Raw genomic sequence first — 23,893 nt, 5'->3', positions numbered from 1 at the left:
GTGGGCATTGCAGCCATAAGATGAAAGAGGCTTTTTACACTAGTGTGGGGACCCGAACGCTTTATTGTTCCCCCGGTTCTACTGATCTCTTTGCAGCATTCTCTCGTTGCTTCACATTATATGTGTGTGAAGTTCAAAGTGCCGTGTGGAAACTTTGAAACGGAAGCTGGTTGGCTTGGAGCAAGATGACTTGTGCAGCTGTTTTAGTGTTATTTTTTGAGCCTCTTTTTCCTCTATTTGTTAGTGTGAGTGTTGTTATGTCCACCATTTTCTCTGTTCACTCCGTCTCATTCTGTATTGAGGAACAGTAATTTCTATAAGTAATTGTCCTTATTATCTGAGAGAAATTGAAATGTTGCTTGGGACAGGAGAAGGAACTCAAACACAGTCTCTCTCTGTCTCTCTGTTTCTTTAACTTTTCTTCAGTGGCTCTTATGCGAGTCATTATTTTCCAGAGTCGCAGATTTGTTGCCATTTCAGTAATGTTCATCGGTGTTCCCTGAAGAGGTTGCACTCTAAGAAAATGAAGGCAATTTGTTTCGTTCCCCACTCCGGCACCTTCTGTCATGCCAGCTGTCTGCACTGTGTCACAGGCCACACTCAGCACCAGGAACTGATGCATGTAAATGAATGCAAAGAGTTTACAGCTCTCTCAGATACCGTAGACTCTCAAATAAAAGCCAGACTTCAAATACTGCTGTGGCCTGCTGGGTAATCAGTAAAATCGTGTAAAAGGATACACTTGCGGGGAGGGAAATTACTTAGCTAACATAATGAATTCACAATAATGTACAATCACATTTTCCTTTCTTTTTTTTTTACAAAAATACTAGTTTTACTAACTAATTAATGAAGTTGTGGTAAACCACTGTCAATAATACCTCCTGCAGATGTTTCACATTGAAAGCCTAAAACAGATTAACCTCACCATCCTGAAAGGCTTTGCTAGTTGCTAAAACACCTTTTAACAATAAAGAATACATGTGTTTTGCATAGCGGCTAATTACTGCTCAGTTTGTGTTTGCCTTGTCAGCCAGATAAATGTGTTCTATGATCAAAAAGCGTGTCATACATTTAGTGTGTGGGAGCTCATTAATGTATTCCCATTTAAAAGGGGTTCATGCCATTGGAGCCATTGGGAGGCTTTTAATGTGAAGCATGAACAGGAAGTGATTAGATTTATTGACGGCAGGTTAACACCGAGAGAAAGGGCAGTGAAGAAAATTTAAAAGTAGTAGTAAAAGTACAACTTACTGTGGCATAAGCTGCAATAACAAATTAAAATTGGTGTAGATCAGAAAACAGTGAGATCTTACTGAAATATGATAAAATACACTTATGAAACAAGGTGATTGAGGTAAAGGTGTATTTCCAGCTCTACTTTGGTTCAAATAGAGGCCTGACTATATCTGTAGTTGAGGTAGATAAAGGTCTAGGTCACTTTTTGAGAATTTATATATACATATATGAGCAAAAAGCCTTATTTCAATGATTTCTCATTAATGGATGTGCATCGGATCTTGCTGAAATTGTTGTTAAAAAAAAAAGCTGCATTCCACTTTCAAAAGAAATCAGAGGGTGCTTCCCCTGGGGCTCTTTGCAATTCTCTCCCAAGCACTGAGTGATTAATTGGCATTTAAGAGGTAAAGCCTCAGCTTAACTCTACAGCTCTGCCTACAAATGTGAGGCTTTGTCGACGTGATGCAACCGAGCTCCAAGATGCTTTTTCCTACAGGGACAGGAGGTGTTTATCATAGGGATTTTGTATTTCTGTGTGCAGCATTTCACACATTCACATGTTTAGGGATACCTGACTAAATGTGCAATTTGTGTGCTGTCTGGGTTTTTAAAAAAAAAAAAATTTATTTCATGTGTGAATGGGCTTGGGCGTCATGTGTGTCCGCCGGTGTGGCTCAAGGAAAAAAAAAAAAAAAGTGCACCCGACTGCGGAGAGAAAGAGTGATCATCTCCATTTCTCTGTTCCCCATGCTCAGCAAGTCGGGCCCATCACCGGAGTGAGAAAGTACATTTCATGCGGGATGGGGACGGGTGGGTCTGAGGGGTGGTGTGCGGGGAGGAGGAAGACAAAGGATGGAGAGATGAGCCTAATAAAAAAGAGCATAGTGGAACACTCAAATGCACTTTGCTTGAGCAAAGTGATATGTGACGCCCCCGCCCCGGAGACAAGACAATAACGGCAAACTCATGGACTCATCACTCGAGGACAGATCACTATTACGGCCTTATTCATCAGCATAATTAGCGAGAGAAAGAGATGTGGGACAAGTGGCTAGCAGCACTGATGAAAGCTCATCAGCAGGCTCCCTATAGAGCTATGGCCACTGATTGGTGCTGGGGCCATCATTGCCTAGAAACTACTTCAAAATAGAGGCTCTTCGCTCTGCTGAACGACAGTAAAATGAACTTAATTGGCTTGCAAAGGCAACTAGGCACAGGGATCATTTTTACTTCCTTAACAATCTGTGCTCTGATTGGCCTTTTCTCTGTTTTTAGTGCATTTGATGCAAAATACAAATAAATATTCCCAAGAAATTAAGTTTTGCTCTTACCTTTTGCTCTTCCTGCCATCATCCATAGTTCTTAGTTCTGTTTATAGCTCTGTTGTCGGGGCACTGTTGCTGTTGCCTGACTGTTTGTTCTATGGATGAGTGGCAGCTCAGTGCTAACAGAAGTGTTGAATATAGATTTAAAAGAAGGGGTTGAGAAGGTTACTTCCTTATCCGCTTCCTCAACATTATCAGGTTTCCTCAAGTGCTCAGTCATTAATTTTGCCCTGTTTTGCCCTTTGATTAGTTCATTTAGAAACTTAAATGGCATTACCTAAGCTTGTTTCAGTTGTGTAGTTTTATTCATGTCCTACACAGTTATGATCGGTAAATAATCATACTAGGTGAAGCTCTTGGTTAAAATGGTAAGTAAACAGCTAAGTTATTGCCAACGTTGGCTATGTAGCAATAGCTAAACTTACAAATAGGTCCTTTAAATACTGAAGTAGTTGTGCATCCTTGCATCTTCAAAGCAGCGATGGGACACTGTCAAGTGACCGAAGGAAAGAGAAAATAGTTGTACTGTATAGTCGAGCTGATTTGCTTTAGGTCATATCTGTAGGTGTGTCAACCCAGTTCAGATGAGTCTGGGAAGTTAAAATGTAAGTTGCCGTTTGTTGTTGGGAGAAGTCTGGAGCTGGGCTTTCTGTAAGTAAGTTTGTTAATTTCAATTTAATTGAAGTTGTTTTTATTTTACTTATATGGAATTTATTTTTAAGAGAAAGACAGTAAATACATTTCATGGAAGTGGAGCCATTAAATAAAGCCATTTATTTATTCATCAGTTTATTCAGTTTTATATGATCAAATTCTCCCAATCATCTTCTCCTCCAGTGATCGCCTCATGCCCCACTGCACAGCTCCATATCAAATCTAATGTCTGATTCAACAAGACACTTCAACTTTCACTCGGTGTGATTTTATTTATTTTTTTCTCCATGACTTTGTTTTACTGCCAAGAGAGATGGAGCAAAACGCTCCCCCAGAAACGATTTTAAACCAAACATGGCCTGAGCATATGGCGGCAGATCCCTCATCAGCCACACACACACATAATATGGTGTCGCTGGGAACTGCGTCACCCAGCGAAGCGCCCGGCGAAACTCACTGCTTCGGTCAACAAACAGACTATCAAAAGGGAGGATGAGAGCTTTCTTGTGTGTGTTATCAGGCCATTTTAAAGGCTGCAAAGTCTCATCAAAGCATATTTTTCAGCCAAGCGTCCTTCTACAGTGCGGGCACAGTGAGCTACATGATATGATCAGTGGTAACTAAACTGGCTTCCAAAATTGCTCCTCTTCAGCTCAAATAATTCTGTCCAGTCAACCAGAATTCAATTAACATCAAAAACTGCTATTGCAAAGCTCGCAGAATCAGTTAAAGCCATGTTCCAGAATGTTCCACATCTGCCTTACGTGCTATCACCAGCCGCCTTTCCAAAAGTGAACCGAATTCTAGTTTTATAATGCAAAATTTATGAAAGTACCAACTACTCAGTCCTTCCTTTTTACTGTAAAATAATGAATGAATGTTTGAGGGGTTGGATATCACGGAGATAAATGCAAGTTGTTGAACCTCTAAGCCTTTGGCTCCCAAACTGAATCAAAAAAGAAAAAATGCACGAAACCCCCGGCGACCATTTAAAGTAGCCAAGTGCCCATCCAAATGTTGCATCAATTTTTGAAATTCAGCAAAAATAAGATGTGTGTTTCTTACACAGCGGTGGAAAACGTGACATAAAATGACATTTACGTTTGTTTCATGTATTAATTTGTGGAAGGTTACGGTCTCATTCATCAGCTTTTCCAGCTCAGTCAAGGTTTCAGATTTATTCATTTGCAAATTGAAAATGCGCAAGAAAACAGGTGGATGGAAATTACCATGGTAACCAGTAGCAAACAAGTTAGATTTCATCAAAATAACATAATCAGAAACAAAAGACTCTTGTGACTTGTGACTAAGACTTGATAGTCTTGATAGCGTTACTTTTTACTTCATGAATTACATTTATTCAGATTTACATGTCCTTCACGTTTTCCCTACTCCTGTATGCCATGTATTTCTCAGTGGGATGATGATTTTTATAGCTGCAACTGAAAAAGCTTCCATTAACAAGTCACTAGTATATTACGAGTAGTACCAGTAAAACCTGTGTAGTCTATTTGTATAAAATGTCTGGGGTTTATTACTTTAAATAATAGAATACATTTTCTTAGGCTGGGCTTTAACCTCTTCTCTCTCTCCCTCATGTTCTCTCCCCATACCTCTATTCCCTCCTTCTCCTACTGCCCTCTCCATCTCTCACCCCTCCAGCTCCTCCACCCCTTTCCTCTGATGCAGGACAATAGGTTTTATGACTACCTCGTGAATCACGGGAGTGTGGAGAGTGAGGGGATTGGGTGGCGGTGGAGGTGGGTGGGTGGGGGTGTAGAGGCGATGGTCGACTGTAGATCTCCCATCCTGATGGAAAGATCGAAGCGTTGAGGTGTGGGGATGTGCGGGATGGGGTGTACTCGAGAGGAGCGGGAAAGAGGAGGGGTGGGCGGTGTCGCAGGACTGTCGCCCGTTAATGAATGACCACCCGACAGGGGCTTGTCATCCCTCTAGAAGAGTTAGTGCCCTTCTCTGGATGGACAGCAGAGGCGGCAATTTGTCTCATGGCGAACACGGGGGGGATCTGGACACCGGCACTTAAAAGAGCATTTGGGACAGTGCTGGGCGGACTGAACAGAAAGACGGCTCTCCATAAAAAATCATAATTGATTATATATGACATACCCCAAAGGTTTCAAATGTGGGAATTATTATTATACTGTTATTTATTGCTTGTCTACACTTTTGTAACCAATTTTTAGCCTTGCAACTCGGCTGGTCCCTGTAGGATCAGATTATCACTATGTTGATGAGGTCAAAAGTTGAATTTGTCAAATACCTGACAATTATGAGCAAATACCTACAAAGCTACTGACATTCCCATCAGCTTCAACTGTACTTTGTGTTAAATGCTAATGAGCTACATGGCAGAATGCTAACATGCTAAATAACGATGCATGCAGTCATTAGCATTTAGCTCAAAGCACCACTGTGAACGTGGAAAGCATTGGCTCTGGTGGTGTCTGGTTGCTTACTTCAGTCTCTGCGTTTACATTTTTTACAGTTTAATGACCATGTGCTGGAAAATGCAGACAGAAACTGTCTGTGTATCTGTGCCAGCATCCAGCTTTTTTGTGTTTTGGGTGATTGCAATAGCTCGTATGTGTCTCTCAAATACAGCCAGTTGTCACAGCCCCAGTTCTGCTGTTAGACCGCATACATTCAACAATGCTGAACCAATATTACTTTTATTCAAATGTAAAAAAAAAGAAAAAAAGCCAAAGCATTTATACGTCTTTGATTTCTGCTACAAAGTAAAAGAGACAACATCTGCTGAGTCTTTATTACCTTATAAAATAAAGCATTATTCAGAAACGTCAAGGCTTTGCAGGGCTTCCTTGAGAAACCACCACATTTTTACAGTTTTAGAATTACAACTAAAGACCAACTAGTGAACTCAGGTGAAGGAACTTCATTATTCAGCAAAGTAGAGCTCCTGTTTTTCATCGAGTGTCCAGCCTCATTGAAAAGAATCCTGTCCCAACCACATGCCTGCTCTGAGCACTTGCCACTCAACAGCGAGTTGTGTAAGTCAGCGGTTTTGTGGGACTGTGGGTGTGTAAACCTTGTGTGTACCCAGCTGAGCCGTTGCTGTTTTGCATTGTGCGCAGTATAAACTGGCGTAAGTCGGAGTGAGGAGGAGTGGAGTGGCACAACAACAGAGTCTTGTATCATTTCAAGGTGACTTGAGGGAAACCAGGTTATAATTTCTGGTAGGTTAAAGAGAGATAATTATATGCTTATTCAGTGTATTGTTATATATAATGTCAGAAATCTGTCATATCTGGGATATCAGTTGCGTAATGGATGGCTAAGGGTATTTTTAAATGGCATCAAAGCATGCTGACAGTGCGGCCCACATGCTATTAGAATAAAGCACAGCCTGCCCCTGTCTTTTTACCCACCATCTATGAATGTAAAACACCCCCTGATAAATCGCCCATTGTGACGGAAACATGATTACATGAAGCCGCGGCTGTAGGCCATTCAGCGGGCAGACGGAGGGCCATGTCACCTCTAAGAGGGCTTTGAATAAATGTCCCCGTCGCTCCCAAGGCCCACTTCCTTAATCAGGGTGTCGGATGGTAATGATTAGCTTCCTGCGTGTGCTCCTCGCCTGCTGAATCGTCCGCATAACTCATACACTGTTAATAATCTGCCTAGGGAGATAATACCCTTCTTTACCTCCAGCTAATCCAGCCCTAATCTGAACCACATTGTTACTTTTTTTATATCAAATTTCATTTATTATGACAAGTACTTTCATGGAATCCGGCGGTACTTCATATTCAAGGAGAAGGGGATGCAAGGTGAATTGTATCTAAATCCCTCAACTCGCTTAAATAATACACTCAGCTGGTGTCCCAGAGAGAAAGAGACACTGATGGGGACTGTTGTTTTTCTTCTGACTTAGGTCACGGCTTGGGGGAGGAGGGATTACTGCAGCATCATTTCATTCTGTGTCCATATCCAAAACCTGGATAAATAACAGGGAGAGAGATTAGAATTAGTTATCATGCTCCATGCACAGGCATCTGTTAAGGGCACTGGTCCTTGAAAAGAAACATATTTTTGCTATTAAAGCAAATGCTGGATTAGGAGCCCGGATTTGTCTTCGGTGCATCAGCTCTCACTCTGGTAGAGGGAAGTGGAGTAGGTCAAGAGAGCTGTGATCCCTTATTTTCTGAGTCAGATGATTCAGGCCTGTTTTGAGCAAGGAGAGAGCCCTTGAAGATAATAGTGGAACAATAAAAAATTGCAGACGTCCCTAACTGCTTTTTTTTATTAACTCCACAACCTGAAACCAATGAAATGCAAGATTTAAATCTTTCTGCCCTCTACCTTTAGCATGATGCCCTCAGAAAGAAGCTTGACACCAGTCCTCATTTACTCCGCTCATGAACAGTATCCCTCAATGAGGATTTGAGTAAAGCTCTATCACTGCTCCAGTTTACTACTTCACTTTTAATTAATGCAACAAGTAATCTGGTCTCTTCCAGCGACATTCAAACTCGTTAATTCTCTCATTCTCTAAATGAAATTATTTAATACTCAATGCATAATTAGGAAACTTTACGGGCGTACAGTTTTGAGTTCTTCTCATGAGCAGAGCTGTTTGTTTACATTGTAAAATCAATTTACTTATTTTTCTGTGCGGTACCTCTGTATGAAACATCATTGTCTTTAGACATGGTATTGAATTACTGCGTGCATTTGTCAGTGGCATTCATCGTCATGCTTTGATGCACTTCAGGGAACACAGTATGCATCGCGGTACTTGGAGACATAGGGACGATGGGAGTTAACCTTGAAGTATTGATTTTCTGCCATCATGTACATGTACTATATATCCATGGCTATGTGCTCATTTCTCTCTTTCTCTCTTTTTGTTTTTCTTCTTTCTGTGCAGAGATACTGAATGGGGGTGTTTATGTCGACCAGAACAAATTCTTGTGCCATGCGGACACCATCCATTGGCGTGACATTATCAAGAACCCCCAGGCTGAGCTGCTGGTGGTGCCGTCCAACAACAGCAACCTCGGATGTGAGTACTGCACGCGGGTGAAAACCAGTGTGACCAGTAACTTTGGATAATAATCAAAAACAAAAAATCTTTTAGATATCCAGTAACTCGCCACATGCGAACTTACCGTAGAAGCGCACCAAAAAAACACACACGCACACACACACACACACACACACACACACACACAGCAGCAGCAGTCATGCCCTAACCTTTTTTATTTATTCTGTTTGCCTGCTGGTCATTTGGAAGCGAAATCACATGGTGTTAGATCAACGCGTGAACCTTTCCATTGTAGTGGTATGGTAGCAGCTTGGCAGCGAGGCCGATGGAGCTGCTGCCTGCTGTGCTCTTTTTAAATCTCAGTGAATCCGACAGCTGGTTTGAAGCTGCCTACGTCTCCTGGTGCCCCCAACCCACCCCCACCCCACCAACCCTCTTTCGTGGTCCCCACAGTCCCTCAGATCCCTTTGCTTTGGACATAACAGGCGTCACTATCCGGCGGACATTCTATGTCAGAAGAGCTGGCTGTTAAAGACAGAGTCTCTCAAAGTTTTCTGCACATTTTTGGACAAGCTTCTTGCTCATTTTCAGGGAGAGACAGGGAAGGCATAGCAGTTTCTTCAGGCACTCTGTATCAGAACATGTCAGGGTGAACAATAGGGACAGCCGAGGCGCCAAATAGCTTGCAAAGACATAGACAGTGGAGGAAATGTTTCTTTGACGAAAAGATGATGATCTTTCTGTGCGTACAGACCGGGCAGAGCAAAATCTGCAGAGTTGACTCGCAACACCAGCGAGGAGTTGGACATCATGCAAAGCCGGTTACTCTCAGATAAAGGTTGAAGAAGACATTTCAAAGTAGAATATCTGTAAAACGTTGCTATTTTGTCAATTAGATGCCACTGATGGAGGAGGAGGATGAAAAGCAACAAGGAACAGAGGAGGTTGGCCAAAAATGACAAAGAGAGTGCGTGGGAGTTGAGGTTGCCAAATCGGGGCCCTTTGCCAAGCTGTAGTTAGTATTTAACATTAACAGCCCCACTGTGGGAGTGGTTGAAGGGGCAGGGTGACAATCTGCTGCTCTGTTCCACTTACTATGTAATTAACCCATAGTCAATTAAGTCTTGATGATGGGCCACTGGCAGATGAAGGCTGTGAGTGCTCTGTCAGGTCCCACTTTGCCTGTGCGAGTGCTTGACGGAGGGGAGTAGAGACCTGTCTTTCATGCTTATGTTCTCTACAGGCCACAAGTCGCCACAATGACTCTGGGTCTATTGTGGGATGAGCAGAGGAGATTCGACAGATCTGTCACTGTCACTAGTCGGGGAAGTTTTAGGGGCGTGCATGAGTGGACAATCAGGCATTTGGCGTGTGGGGTGGGGCCGTGTTTCGATGTGTGTTTGTGTCAGAACATCTGAAGTTCGCTGAGGAGTTGCCTGATGCACGGTGTGTGTGTGTGTGTGTGTGCGTGCGTGCGTGCTTGCGTGTGTGTGTTCTGCAGGCAAACGATGTCATCGCACATGTAATGGACGCTGCTGGGGCCATCAGGAAGACCAGTGCCAAACCTGTGAGTATACACACACACACATGCACACACACCTACAGTTACCCTGGAATGCCTTATGAGTGTGACTAATGGGCGTCCCTCAGACTTCATTCTTTATGCTAAACTAGGCTAACTGCCTCCCTACTCAAGCCCTGCATTTGAACACACAAACGTGAGCCTGGTATTTTCGAAGTCCCACTCAGAATAAATGTGACTCTACTTCTTTAAGCCTCCAAACAATGAACCTAACCTGACACTGAGTGGAGAAACTTCTGAAACAGGATTAGATTAAAGTGAGGCTCATCATCGAAATCCAGGCTAATGAAATTTTGTTAAAGAGTACAATACAGTCTGCGTTGAAATAATCTACCGTCTAATCTGCTATAATCTGTTTTGACATAGATTTATTATTTCATGGCTGTGTGAGCACTTGGGTTCACATCTGTTTTTAGCTTTTTCTTCATAGTAGATTGAACTCAAAGACCAAAATCGATGCGAAGTTAGAAATAAAATAAAATAAATAAATGGATACATGTGAAAAAAGAAATGGTGTTTATTAATTGTATGACAGCATTTTCTGCAACTGTGATAATAGGAGCTCATAATACAACATGAAAACAAGACATGAAATGAATAACAGCAAATATTTATCTAATGCCACTGACACCAGCTTTAGAACACAATTGTTAATACAATCAGAAACAGAAAGACAACAGACGAAGGAGGGCAACTCGAGAAATGTTAGTCCGTGTAATTACTGGATGCTCTGCTCATCTTGTAAAGACTGAGCGAAGGACTGGCCTGTTTTTCTCAGGCTAACACAGACTTACAGACTACATCGCCTTGTTGTTTTTCTCTACTGCATCATTATGTTCCCAACACAGCAGATAGTGAGCACAGCAGTTTTTAATGCCTCATCTTCAAGCTCCTGCTGACTCGCTGGCTGATATATCTCCTACTGTCCCAGTAATGTGTGGGAGGCTCTTCTTTAGCACAAGTATTAGAGCGACTTTGATGCAATAGGTACGAGCCGCATCCAAGTATTACTACTGTACAAGAAACACAGACTAATACAGTTTCCTTTGAAGTAGTTTAACTACAAAATGCGGGAAAAGCGGTAAATGGTTCCCCTGGTTACCACAAGAGTTGGCATAGCAACGAATAAAGCCGGGCTCTCCGGGAATTATCTGCACAGTTGGAAATTGTCTTCGGCCAGTCGGTCCACTTGGCTGAAAACGCCCCTTGTATAAATGCAGATATGGAGAGTCAGTGGCGTCCGGTGCTGTGGAACTTTTTTTTTTTTTTTTTTTACATTTCCTAACTTTATTTATCAAGGGGGGAAACTACTTTAGCTCCCTCCAGCGACATCCCGCCTGAGAGCTGCCAGTCACTGAGCTGAAGATGGAGCAGTTGGTGGATAAGAGGCTGTGTCAAGGGCATCACCAAGAGCAGTTGTTGAGAGAAGAGACGGTGCTCAGTGTTTGTAAAGTCAGTGTGGACATTCAATGCGGTGATCGTGTGGTCACAAGCCCACTTGTGTGGCCTTTAGACTGCCGAAGCCCCTAATTTGTTTCTGCCTGAATTTCACATCAGACGATGTTTGTGTGCAGCTACGGCGTAGGAGGAAGGTTGAGGGTGGTGGTATTGTCTCCTTTTATGAGGGTGAATGTGTGTGTGTATGTGTATGTCAGACCTTTAAAATTCATTCTTTTCACTTCCTGGGCAGTGACAAAGACGGTGTGTGCAGAGCAGTGTGACGGTCGATGCTTCGGGCCTTACGTCAGTGACTGCTGCCATCGCGAGTGTGCCGGCGGCTGCTCAGGCCCCAAGGACACGGACTGCTTCGTACGTCAAAGCGCGCACACACACAGACACACACAGACACACACAGACACACACACACACACACACACACACACACACACACACACACACACACACACACACACACACAGACACTCTGTCTCCCTTTCTTTTCCTCCCTCTTCCACTTTTTCTCTTTTGTTTCCTTTCTCTCTCATTTCCACCTTCCACACGTCCGAAGACTGGCATACATTTCTAATAACCATCCTCCATTCTGTGTGTCCACGTCTTTCATGCAACATCTGTTTATCATCCTCCCTGCCCGAATATGATCCACTTTGTTTACCAGCTGATGAATTGTTTGTCGTTTTACAGGGCTGTAAAAGGCTGCCGCAGTGGCGCTCTTCAAGGAACAAATTGGTGATTCAGTGGTCCAATTAATGTCCCTTTTATCACCTCAAGTTCTTCCTGTTTCACGAACTTGTGCACAACTGGCTCACACACGCCAGCAGAGGGGATATTGTAGTTGTAATTCACAGGAAAGGTTCACCCAATTCAATCACAGCCATTTCAGCCTGTAGCCACGGACGGCAAAACACTTAAGAGGATTATGGGAAAACATTTCACCATTTACATCATGGCTGAGGATCAATGGCTCCAATTTTTCTCCCATTTGGCGTTCAAAGAGACGAGGGACAGCGGCATGATGCACGCGCCGCGATCCGTTCGAAAAATGAAATGCTGCCGTAATACTCCTTCACTCACAGTGACTTATGTTTTCTACCGAGCGCCTCTGTGTGGAGTCTGACTCGTGTCCTCTGCCCTCAGCTGACTGTGGTTATGTTTTGTGTTTTTGTTGTTTTTTCTGCAGGCGTGCACCAATTTCAACGACAGCGGCGCATGTGTGACCCAGTGCCCTCAGCCGTTTGTGTACAACCCCACGTCTTTTCAGTTGGAGCACAACCCCAGAGCCAAGTACACCTATGGAGCCTTTTGCGTCAAGAAGTGCCCACGTAAGTCCGCTTCAAGTTGCAGGCGAACAAAATGCCTTGCTGCATGCACAACCACTCAGCTGCAAATAAATACAGGTGATGCAATATTACACTGTAATAACATAGATGCTCGTAATGATGTTCATAATTAAGTTTTATAGCCTGTGCAACGGTGTCCACTGAAGGAGCATTTATCCTCTATCTATCCTGAAATGAGACTCCAGACAATTATTTAAAGTGAAGATAAATGACTCACACATAAATAAATTGTGCATCTCAATCAACAAGTTGCTACACCATCTGTTTCAGCTTCTGGCAGCCGAAAAGGAAGCAAATCTCGCTTCTGTCTTTCACGGGTCCGGAGTCAGAGTGCAGCAGTAATTCAGCAAAGCGTGCATTAAAAGTCGAGCCACATCAACAGATTGCATGTTCAAGTTCCACTGATCATCAAATGAGCGTACACCAGTCGTACTTTTCCACTGCTGCTACTGAGTACTAATTTGATTCATTACTTTTCCTGAGCAATGCAGCCCAATTAGACAATTAGTTTTGATCATTACACAGGCGTGATTAAAATACAATCAATTTCTCACCATTAAAGGGGTTCCGTCTAGGAAATGCTTAGATTTTTATGGTTTTACATGTTAATGCGAAACAAATACTAACATCTGCGCTGGGTTTTCACAGATAACTTTGTGGTGGACCACAGCTCCTGTGTTAGAGCTTGTCCCAGCAACAAGATGGAAGTGGAGGAGAACCGCATCAAGATGTGCATCCCCTGTACAGACATCTGTCCTAAAGGTAAACCAAGGGATTACAGTCAGAGTCTTGCTTTGAGAATTATTTCTGTAAGCTGACAGACTTTGCAGCTGCAGCTCATCCACACTTATCAACATATTCTGTTGCTCCTCTTCATGCACGGAGCCGGGTTGCTCTCCATATAGAAAGGTGACATCCTCAAAGATCTTATTAGTCCCATCACTTTTTTAAAAGTTTGAAAAACCTGTGAGGCACACAGTCAGATGGTGTTCATAAATCATGCGATTCCATATTCCACTGAGAGGAAGGTGCAGTGCAGGACATACTGAGGCCAGTAGAACAGTGTATAATGTGGAAGTTATATGCAGTAGATAAAAATCAGGTTTTATACAGATGCTTTACCCATTCCCTTGCCCCCCCCCCCTTCCTGGCTCACCGCACTGCATTTACTGTATGTACAAGAGCTTATGCAGTTAAACCATTTTAATCTAATAGATTTATGCTAACAGTGATGATACTGGATCAACAGTAGCCCACAGGAATTACTCTAAAAGCTTTATAGGAAATGTAATTTATTTCTTAACAGAGCCAGCTTAGCTTTCTTTATATTGCACAAAATATACTTGCAGCTGATTTATTGATTCTAATGTACCCCCCCCCCCAAAATATCAACATTGCTTTTAATTCATCCGAACATCCTCATTCTCATCTCTGCTTTTTGCATCACTGCTGTGCGTGTCCAGAGTACCTCATCACATCCCACAGGACACAACAAATACGGCGTCTATGAAGGTCACGTTTGATTCACACAACGAGGAACTGCTCTGTAATTACAAGTCATTATGCACAAGAGCATCAGCTAAAATGTCTAATGTGAAATGAAACAGCATGAGGATTAGCTCCTTCATCATGTTGTTCTCACAAAGGTAACTGATGTGGCCTTTCTCTTTGGAGGGAAGACGCTCGTGTTTTCCTTCAGGCTCTGCGTATGGACTGTGGCATCCATTGATTGGCTAATCTCTTGATTACATCGTCACGCAGCGGGGAGGGGTTAATGAGGGATAGCCCGAGGAACTATGGGAAATGATAACAAATTAACATTTCAGATATGGAATTGGCTGGTATAAATCACTATCAAAAACTGGTTACACCACTTAATGCCAACCTTATTCATCATCCCCTCCGCCTCTGTCAGAAATACTTGGCTCACACTAGACCGCAAGTGTAATTAATGCAGATGTAATGAATTCATTATGGGGCGGAATGGGCTGTGGATTCGTTCATGCTTTCATCAAAAGAACTCCAGTGCATGGAGAGGGGCCACGGCCTTGTCTATGCACCAAAGGCAGGGGCATATTTTCATAAAAGAGTATAAAGAATTAAAGTGACAAATAGCTAATCGTTGTTTCTCAAGATGAGGCCTCTGCTGCACAAGGACACTTTGAATATAGTAATGAAAGCAACAAAAATGTCCATTATTTCGAATAGCTTACGATCGTGTGTGTTTGCTCTTGTTTTGTCAGTGTGTGACGGCATAGGAACAGGCAGCCTGCAGACGGCTCAGACAGTGGACGCCAGCAACATTGATAAATTTGTCAACTGCACCAAAATCAACGGCAACCTCATCTTCCTCATTACTGGCATTAAAGGGTAAGTGACAGCTTGATAGCTCACACACATGTCAATTTGTTGCCGTTGCTATTTGAAAGGATAGTTATTGAAATACAACATTCAGTAACTCTGCAGCAGATCGATACGGGCATGCATGTGTTGGACATCGTCAGCCCAGCTGAACTGGAGCTGTTAGGATGAAACATTTCAGTCTGGGATGCATGCACACAACTCAATCAAAGACATACTAACTGTATCAAAACCGCAGCGTGAAACTAAGTCATGTGGGGAAGTAAACAAAGAGTTCTCCATTAATATCTCATTGTGTCAGAGGAAATCTGGCTTCGGAAAGTCAATGTGCTCTATTCAGTCACAAAGCACTGTCAACATGCCCTGAAGCTCTGAGGTTAGAATGATGTGTAATCATCAATTTCACACTAGAGGAAAAGAAAGAGGAAAAAAAAAATGTTTTATGTCTATGTACTATAATTAGAGAGATAGTATTCACTTTTCTTTGTGTACTTTAGGGATATGTATCATGGTATTGGACCTATGGACCCTGATCGCCTCAACGTGTTCCGCACTGTGAAAGAAATCACAGGTGAGACTGCATCACTGGACTCATCTAAGAATACCTGACTGAACTCTACAGTATTATTATGTGATGAGTGTGTGTGTGTCTGTGAGTGAATTATTTGGCCTCTGAGGTCAGAAAAGAAAGCTTTAAGAGGAAAGTGGAAAGTGGATTTTTGGTGGTCTGGTGGATATTATTTCTTTGTGTGTGCATATGTCTGGTAGTTATAAGTGCTTACACTATGTACATGTATGTGTGTGTGTGTGTACACATGCTTGTGTGTGCATTTATTCATTAGCTATTAGAGGCCTTAAGGGATGAGCAGTACCTCGTATACAAACCCCTTTGTCATATTAAACTGCGACTTGCAGTTGAGCCAAACATCTAATGGAGTGAAACTGCATTTTCATAATGAAAACCCAAGCAATAAGAAAGAGCAATGGCCATTCAATCCCAACCATTTCCTGCCCTATCCCTTTAATGTCATTTCCACAGACGCTGATTTGATATAATCTGTCATTAAAGGCAAGTGCAACCGGACAAACTGTGCAGAATATTAAATCCCATTCTTTTAATTAGCATATATTATTCTCCGAGCACTACAAATGGGCTCTTGCTTGAACTTCACAGATGTGGTGCAACTCCGTGACCAAAAATTACAGTACTTTTCTTTTTTTTCCCCTTGAATTTAGATGTAGGCAACAAAAGGATTCTTTTTATTCATGGCTCATGATTCTCCCTTCATCAAATACTCCCTAGACTCCTCCTTTTCCCTTTTCCTCTTTATCTTTTTCACCATTTCTGACAGAGAAAATAGACCAGACATAATATCATTTTGGTAATTATCCAAGCGCTGTTAAAAGAAAAAAAAAGGGTACTTACTATAAGTTTTGTTAATTAGCACAATCTTCATCTTCCTCTTGATGTGCTTTTAGGTTACCTCAACATCCAGTCCTGGCCTGAGAACATGACAGATCTGAGTGTTTTTTCCAGCCTGGCAACAATCGGAGGCAGATCTCTCTACAGGTACGTGTGTTTTTATAGACACAAATTCTGACTTTCCTGAGTGGCTCCAAAAATAAACCTCAGCTTTACTCTCAGCATACGTGCGCGAGGATAACAATTGTACGGGATTCAGTTTTCGGGCTAACCTTGTAGGTATTCTTCTTCCGTGGTGTGCACGTAGGTACCAGAAGCAGGTAATGACTTTGATTACTGAACAGTAGTACCACTTACTGCTCATGAATGCCAGAAAAGTAATGGTTACGTCCCTTCCGTTCTCTTCTATATGCAGATGACACGCTCATATGGCGAGCTTTCTTTGTTCAGAAAGATCCTTGTCTCTTTGCTCTTTCCTGTCGTTTTCCTGTGCGTGGATGCTAACCGTGGGAGCTAATGAGCTGCCGGCCCGTGTCGCTCTGCACAGAGGCCCCTTTACTGTCACGCAGCTTTGATGAGCCCCGTTGTGATAACAGGTTCTTTGTCGGCTAAAAAGTGGCAGATGCGAGCGAAAGTGCTGCCGGTGTCACAGGACACCTAGTTTTTCTAAGCGCCAGCGATGAACATGTAGCACAGCGCTCTTTCATTTAGCGCTGGAGCGACATCCTTAATCATCCGCCTCATCTTCTTCACCTCTGCTGTATTTCTTTTCTCTCTCCTTTTCTATTATCCCATCAACACTCTTTGTCTGCTTCCGCCTCCTCTTGGTCTCCTTCTGTTCTTCCTTCATCTTTCCTAATTTTTCCCACCCACACTACTATATCCTATTTTTCTATGTTTCTCATCTCTTTACCTCATGATCTTTCACCCTTTTCTCCTTCTACCCCCTCATCTACTTTCTATACCTCTCCATCATCTTTTTTAAACCTGTCTCACCCTCTACCTATCTCTGTTCCTGACTGTTTCTCTTAAATCCTTAATTCCTCCCTTCTCTCTCCCCTCTCTACCTCTATCTCCACCCATTTCTTTTTTCCCTTGATTTATCACTTTCTCTTTTCCCCCTCTCTCTCTTCTCCTGCAGTGGAAGCGGTATTTCTCTGTTGATCCTGAAGCAGCGTTGGATCTCGTCCCTGCAGTTCCAGTCGTTGGACGAGATCAGCGCCGGCAACGTCTACATCTTCAACAACAGCCTCCTGTGTTTCTACAACACCGTCAACTGGACGTCACTCTTCAGGACGTCTAGCCAGAAAGTCCTCATCCGCAACAACCGCGATCCAAGGGAATGCAGTGAGTGGTGGTGGGATGGGGATATGTTTCATTTCCAAGTTTTTCACCATTTGTATAGATCTGCTTTTTCATATTTTAAGCAATTTTGCAGCATCTTATGTTGGATGGCTGTTCTGTCATTTAGGTGGAACCCTTTAAATTATTGATATCAGAGAGGTTTATCTTTGAAAACCAAGCCACACCTCTTATTTAATTTTATTACACAACATTTCAGTGGAATAAATGTCCAAAAAAGTTAATAAATAACTTAATTAGAATACAAAATCCATCCAAGAGAGTAATCTCCCATTCCCACTTATTCAGGCCACAAATATTTGCCACATTCGCCCAAATTAATTAAATTCAAATACACTAAAAATCCCCTAAGCGGCAAAAAGCTTGACTCTGTGACAGCCAAACAAACTCACAGCCACTAAGCAGAAGATGTACATCCAAGTAGGGCACATGCTGCAGCATAACTTTGGGTTCAAGTCAAGTTCTTGCAGTTAGTTTAATGTGATATCAGCCGCCTTAAAAGAAGATGTGTCATTGTTTTCATTTTGGAAATTTCAGGATAAGGTTTTGCATTTGCATTTCTGATGAACATGTATGTATTGGCATGTTGACGCACCTGCGAATCATGCAGGTTAAAGCAGAGGACACTCTTACACGATCACGCATACGCATAATCATTTATCTTAACACGCATGCAGTGGAAAACTAAACACCTATTAAGTCTTCCTGTTCTCTTATTTTCTCTCCCATTAGCCGTCTAATTAATTCCAAACATAGATTCCCTGTATATCTTTGCAAATTCAGCTCCACCCCGGCCTTGCACACTGACATGCCTGTTTCCAAGACGACAGTATCACAGGCGTCTCTTGCTCCTTGGCCTTGGCCATGAAAGCCCTTATTCAGCTCCCTGAGAGGAAAGTGCTTAATGTGTCATGCACAGCGGTGGATTAAGCTCGCTGTTAGCCACAGGGAAGTGGATACCTGATGAACCATGAATAGTATACATGTGGTTTAGCTGCAGATGGTGGAAACTGACCACAAAGAGCCTCTCAGTGACAAGAAAATAAAAGTCTTATTATTCAAAAGTAAGTATGTTTTTGATCTTATTTATATTTGTTACACTTGAATGAATCATGCATGTGTGCTTTCCAGTAAAGCCCACTGTGACAGAGATAAGTAGAAAACACACACACGGGCCACCATAGTTTTTCTTGGCCCTGCCAGGCTGCGGTTGATATCATTAGCCAGTTAATGAGTGCCGTGTCTGTGTGTATGTGCGATCGATGGGGCCTTACACAGGCCTCTTCATTAGACTCAACCCCCTGTCTTCCACTGATTGTGTGGCTGTTGACAAAAGGTCTGGCCCCCACCGGGCGACACTCCCGGGGACGCGGGTGTCACTCACCGGATGGAGAGCACGCCGAGTCCGATGACCAACATCGATTATTGTGGTTTGACTGGGGGAAAAAAGAGCTTAGGGTTCTGGTTGGAGAGCCCTTTAATGGCAGAGGTGTGAGGAATACCAATGTTTACTTACACAGCTGGGATGCCCCCCGGCTACACATACATACACGCACACACACGTGCGCACACACACACACACACACACACACACACACACACACAAATGTGCAAAGACATGCTGGTAATACACACATGCACAGGCACCAACACCAACTTATCTCTTAGGCACGAATACAGTACACACACACACATACACACACTTTCAATCTATAACCTAATATGCTCGCTATAAAGCCTAAGTTGATATGTTTTGTACTTGAATTGAATTATGTGTGTGGGTGGGTATCTGCAGGCTACAGCAGCGTGTGACTGCGAGTGTATGTGTACACATGTAAATGCCTTACAGTATTTGCTCATTTATTTTTTTCACTTTTAAATTTATTTTCCCTCCTTTCTCTCCGCAGCTCAGCAGCGGATGGTGTGTGACCGGATGTGTTCGGACGATGGTTGTTGGGGCCCGGGGCCGGACCAGTGTCTCTCCTGTCGATATTTCAGACGAGGCCGCACCTGCATCGAGTCCTGCAACCTCTTTGACGGGTGAGTAAACCGTCATTCAGTGCACTCTGGACAAACATTTTACAAGTGTCAAGTACTCCGTTTGAGCTGATCTGACACAAATCTTTAAAACTCACCCAAAAATTAGCATTTTCCTCAATGTCACATCATTAGAGCTTCAGGAGACTGCATTAATTCCCCTGCAAACAGCCATACATGACAAGTGGAGGATATAAAATCAATTTGAACAGCTTTGATGCATGAGAATGAAGTCAAAACATCCTCAAGGGCTCTGGAGGAGGAGAGTCTAATTGCCAATTGGCGTGAATATAATGAGATGAACCAATAAGGGATCTCACACTGTGAACAGTTAACGTGAACAGTTAAAGGAACATTTGGCTGCGTCTTACATCCATTGTCCAAAATCAATTTGAATATATTGTTGAAGTATTATATTTAATTACGACTTGCCCATTCGAGCTGACAGACATGAGTGTTTACTGCTCTGAGCTGGGAAATGACTGACATTTGCGACAAAGGCCCTTACAATCCTCTGATGTTCTGTTTTCAGTGTGAATAATTGCATTCAGGTCATTGCTTTCCGCTGCCAAGAGGCACATCAAAAAGATCACTGCCAACTCACCTGGGGAGAAACACTTCTTTGTAGATGTAGTTTCCAGCCTTTTGTGCTCCTCTTGAATGAATGAGGAGATGTTGTCAATCGCAACACTTGAAAGCATCCATCTAAAATAAGACTGCACCGGCAGCATCTTCCACAAGATGAATGCGACTTCTCCTCCGAGCAGCGATGTCAAGCTAGTGTTTTCCCCAGGTGTGTGCGTGTGCGTGTGTGCGTGTGTGTGTGTGCGAGAGAGGATTGTGAGAGAGCGAGCAAGCCTCGGTCATGTTGACTTGTTGCTGGTCCTTTCCCGGCGCCGTTTGTGGAAGGGAGGCTTTGAAGTTGCCTGGGAAAACAGCTCAGAGCGAAGGCTTTGAAGAAGACTGGCGAGCGAGGGAGAGGCGCGTGGCAGGAAACTGCTGGAGCACACTCGTCAACTATACTGTAAATACAGTCACTGTGATGCATCACAAGTAAAGCTGGACAGCCCCACCTCATGCTCTGTGTCACTGGCCTGAATGTGGAATCAAACTGTCTATAACCTAAAGGTTTGCCTGGTGTAACAAGTCACCACCTGTCAAGCGCCAGTGCTGTAAAAATGTATCTTTGACAGATGAAGTATCGCTTCCTGGATAACCTGTATTTCTTTTCCCTGGTGACTTAACACTCTATCCTTTCTGTCTCTCTCAAACCAATACAAAACTTTTTTTTTATTTTTTAAAGTTATTTTGTGCCTTTATTTGATAGAACCAATAGACAGGAAGTTCAGGGAGAGAGTAGGAGATGATGCGGCAAACAGTCTGGCCGCCCAGGAGTCGAACCAGGGACTCATCTAGACTAACACTGGACATAAAAAGAAGAAAGAAAGTCATATATCAAAAAGTGAGTCAGAAGATCCTTAAAATGACTTGAAAGAGCAAAGTTTCAGCCTTCAGAACAGAGTCAAGTTCCTCCCAAGATAAGCCTGAAATCAATAGGCATTTTGTCCAATGTCCTTTTAATTTTAACACAAAGATACACAAAAAGGATCACTGCAGTGCTTGTGCGCAGAGGAAAAGACTAAACCCACATTGATTTAGTAGCACCATGAGCTCTCAACTAATACTTGTACAATATAGGGTTGTAATTTATTAAGAGCTTTGTGAATGAAAATATACTTGTCTATCAGAAAGAGAGGACAAGCCTGTTCTTTTACTCTGGGTATAGTGTTTGCTGCATTAACTGTCACCATTGATAAAATGGTAAACTTTATCTCAGGGTTTGTGAGTGGAGGCTGCTGTATGATTTGTCTAAATATAACATCACTCTAATCCAGCACAGATAGAGAGAGAGAGAGAGAGAGAGAGAGAGAGAAACTTTCAGCAGTTTCCTATTTTACAAGACAGCAAAATAACAGACCTTGCTTTAATACAGACACCCGGCTTTCATCTGCCACTTTTGTTGGCATTAACTTTCAAAGTAATTCTGTCTCCTCTCCAGTTCCCCTGATGGGTTTTTGCACCTTTTGAATAACACTGCCATTTAGAGCTCTGAGTCCTAGTTTGGTTTAATTGCCATCACTTTTGATTGTGATGAGTATTTGTCCCTGAGCACTTTAACTGAACGGTGAGAGGAGTTTACCACCTGTTTGTGGTAAACAGGTGGTAAACTCCCAAGCAACGCAAAGAATGGAGAAGTTAAAAGTACAAGATTTGTTTGAAATCTACACTGACTGGCCAAAGAAACATATTTCTCTTTATTATATGACTCTTGCCTCCAAGATTATGTTATAGATACAAATAAAAATGAAATTACATGACATGTAAATTGTTGCACAAAATGGAAGGTTACATATTCACACATTGCTAATGAGCAAGCTGCTTGCTATGCTTGAGAGCTGAGGGTTGTGTTTTACAAATATATGGAAGACACAGTATCAATATAGAAGTATACAAGACTAAATACCTAATATGAATAATGGGTACTATCTCTACTGTTCTATACTGTTCTATGATATATATGAGTTTAGTTACTATAGATGATTTTCTACTGTATAGAGCATAGATTGACTCAATATCTGCCTTTGTTCTGAATCTATTCTATTAGACTGGATATCTCTAAAGAATATAGCGTTAGCTCATTAAATAAGTTTTCAGGTTGGCGCTTTTAAACCTTAAGGATTCCTCAGCTCGCCCCTCGTTATGTCTCCATTCTTAATGAGGAAAGGCACTAATTCCCTTCAGTTTATACGTCTGTTGAATAAAACAAAGGAAGAGCAAAAGGAGTGCGAGGGGGGAAAAGAAAGCGTCTGAGATGATGTCTACTGGGGTTGGGGGAGGAAGCAGATTAGGGAGGCGTTGAAAGTGTTTAATTAAAAAAGTTGCTCTGGTGGGTTGGCCATGCTCTGGTTTCCTAGAGGTCTGAATGGTGGCCACAGTCCTGCTTAAATTCCTGCTAAAAAAGGGCTAATCCCCCATCAGGCTATTCCCCGATGGGGCCCTGGCACACACTTCCAGCCGTGAAGGGGCCCAATCAGGAGTAACGGCTTTGACGGAATGGAAATGACCCTAGAGAGCACCGCTGCCGAGGTCTTTGTCTCTCACCCATTCTCCTCCATGTATGTTTTTTTTTTTTTTTCTCATGCAGCGAGAGAGATAACTCTCCACTGCCTGGGCTCTTTTCTAAAGGATTCCCCAGGACTGAGCTTCCAGGAGAGAAATCTAATTTATTTTGGAACAAGGGGAAGAAAGACAATGGAAAAATGTAAAGAGAGCAATGGGAGTTTCATTTGAGTCCACCGAAGACATCATTAATAAAAGGACACAATTTCACACTGTATGTTTGTATGAGACAAACTGCTGTGAGCACCACAAACCATTAGGACCAATGCCCTGACATCATGGCTCAGCAGAAGTAAATTTCGGAGATTTAATCTTCATGTTTGTCGCCCTTTAATTTGATGTAATTGAATTCTAGAGTGTCAGAATCTCTCTTGTCTTTTTTGCAGCCTTTAAAACCACTTAAGACTTTATTCAGACTTTATTCTAATATTATTCCAAAAACACCCACAGGAGATCTAAGTTTCCCAGTGCAGGATCGTATAAAAACAGCTCACAAGCCGGAATCTGTTGGATCTTTATTTCACCCCAGTAGCATCACATGCAAATACAAACAAAACACACACACACACACACACAGGGTTCCTTTCATTATCCCACCGCTGTGAGAAAGGGGCTTGTTTTGTAGCTGGGTGAATCCTCCTCTGAGGGTGTCCATCCTCTGGATCAGCTGATCGATCCCTCTGATGTGAAAAGTGTTTCTGATGGGCAGCAGTTGTTATTGACAGCAGCCAGCATCTGCTCGCCCAGACACTTCAAAAAAAAGAAAAAAAGAAAAAAAGAAGATAATGCGCCGATTCGGACACAAACAAGGGAGAAATGTATAGATCCGTTGGATGCATGCACACACAAACACACATACATGTACACATATGAGGATTCAACATTATGGCCCCAGGCTCTGTG

General features: G+C 42.6%; 1 protein-coding gene across 1 annotated transcript in view; it reads left to right on the top strand.

Moving 5' to 3' along the window:
- Positions 1–23,893, top strand: part of LOC111233771 (receptor tyrosine-protein kinase erbB-4-like) — a 110,391-nt gene that overhangs the window by 37,136 nt on the left and 49,362 nt on the right. Inside the window, exons 4-13 of the mRNA XM_022761663.1 lie at positions 8,131–8,265; positions 9,749–9,814; positions 11,520–11,638; positions 12,468–12,609; positions 13,276–13,389; positions 14,871–14,997; positions 15,486–15,559; positions 16,468–16,558; positions 17,553–17,758; positions 19,681–19,813. Coding sequence (XP_022617384.1) covers positions 8,131–8,265; positions 9,749–9,814; positions 11,520–11,638; positions 12,468–12,609; positions 13,276–13,389; positions 14,871–14,997; positions 15,486–15,559; positions 16,468–16,558; positions 17,553–17,758; positions 19,681–19,813 — 1,207 coding nt within the window. The remainder of the gene's footprint in view (positions 1–8,130; positions 8,266–9,748; positions 9,815–11,519; positions 11,639–12,467; positions 12,610–13,275; positions 13,390–14,870; positions 14,998–15,485; positions 15,560–16,467; positions 16,559–17,552; positions 17,759–19,680; positions 19,814–23,893) is intronic.

This window comes from Seriola dumerili, unplaced genomic scaffold (assembly GCF_002260705.1).
Source record: "Seriola dumerili isolate Sdu_G_001 unplaced genomic scaffold, Sdu_1.0 BDQW01000019.1, whole genome shotgun sequence".
In the NCBI taxonomy this organism is placed as follows: domain Eukaryota; kingdom Metazoa; phylum Chordata; class Actinopteri; order Carangiformes; family Carangidae; genus Seriola; species Seriola dumerili.
Note: the sequence above shows the minus strand (reverse complement) of the source record. Positions and strands in the feature narration are given on the sequence as shown.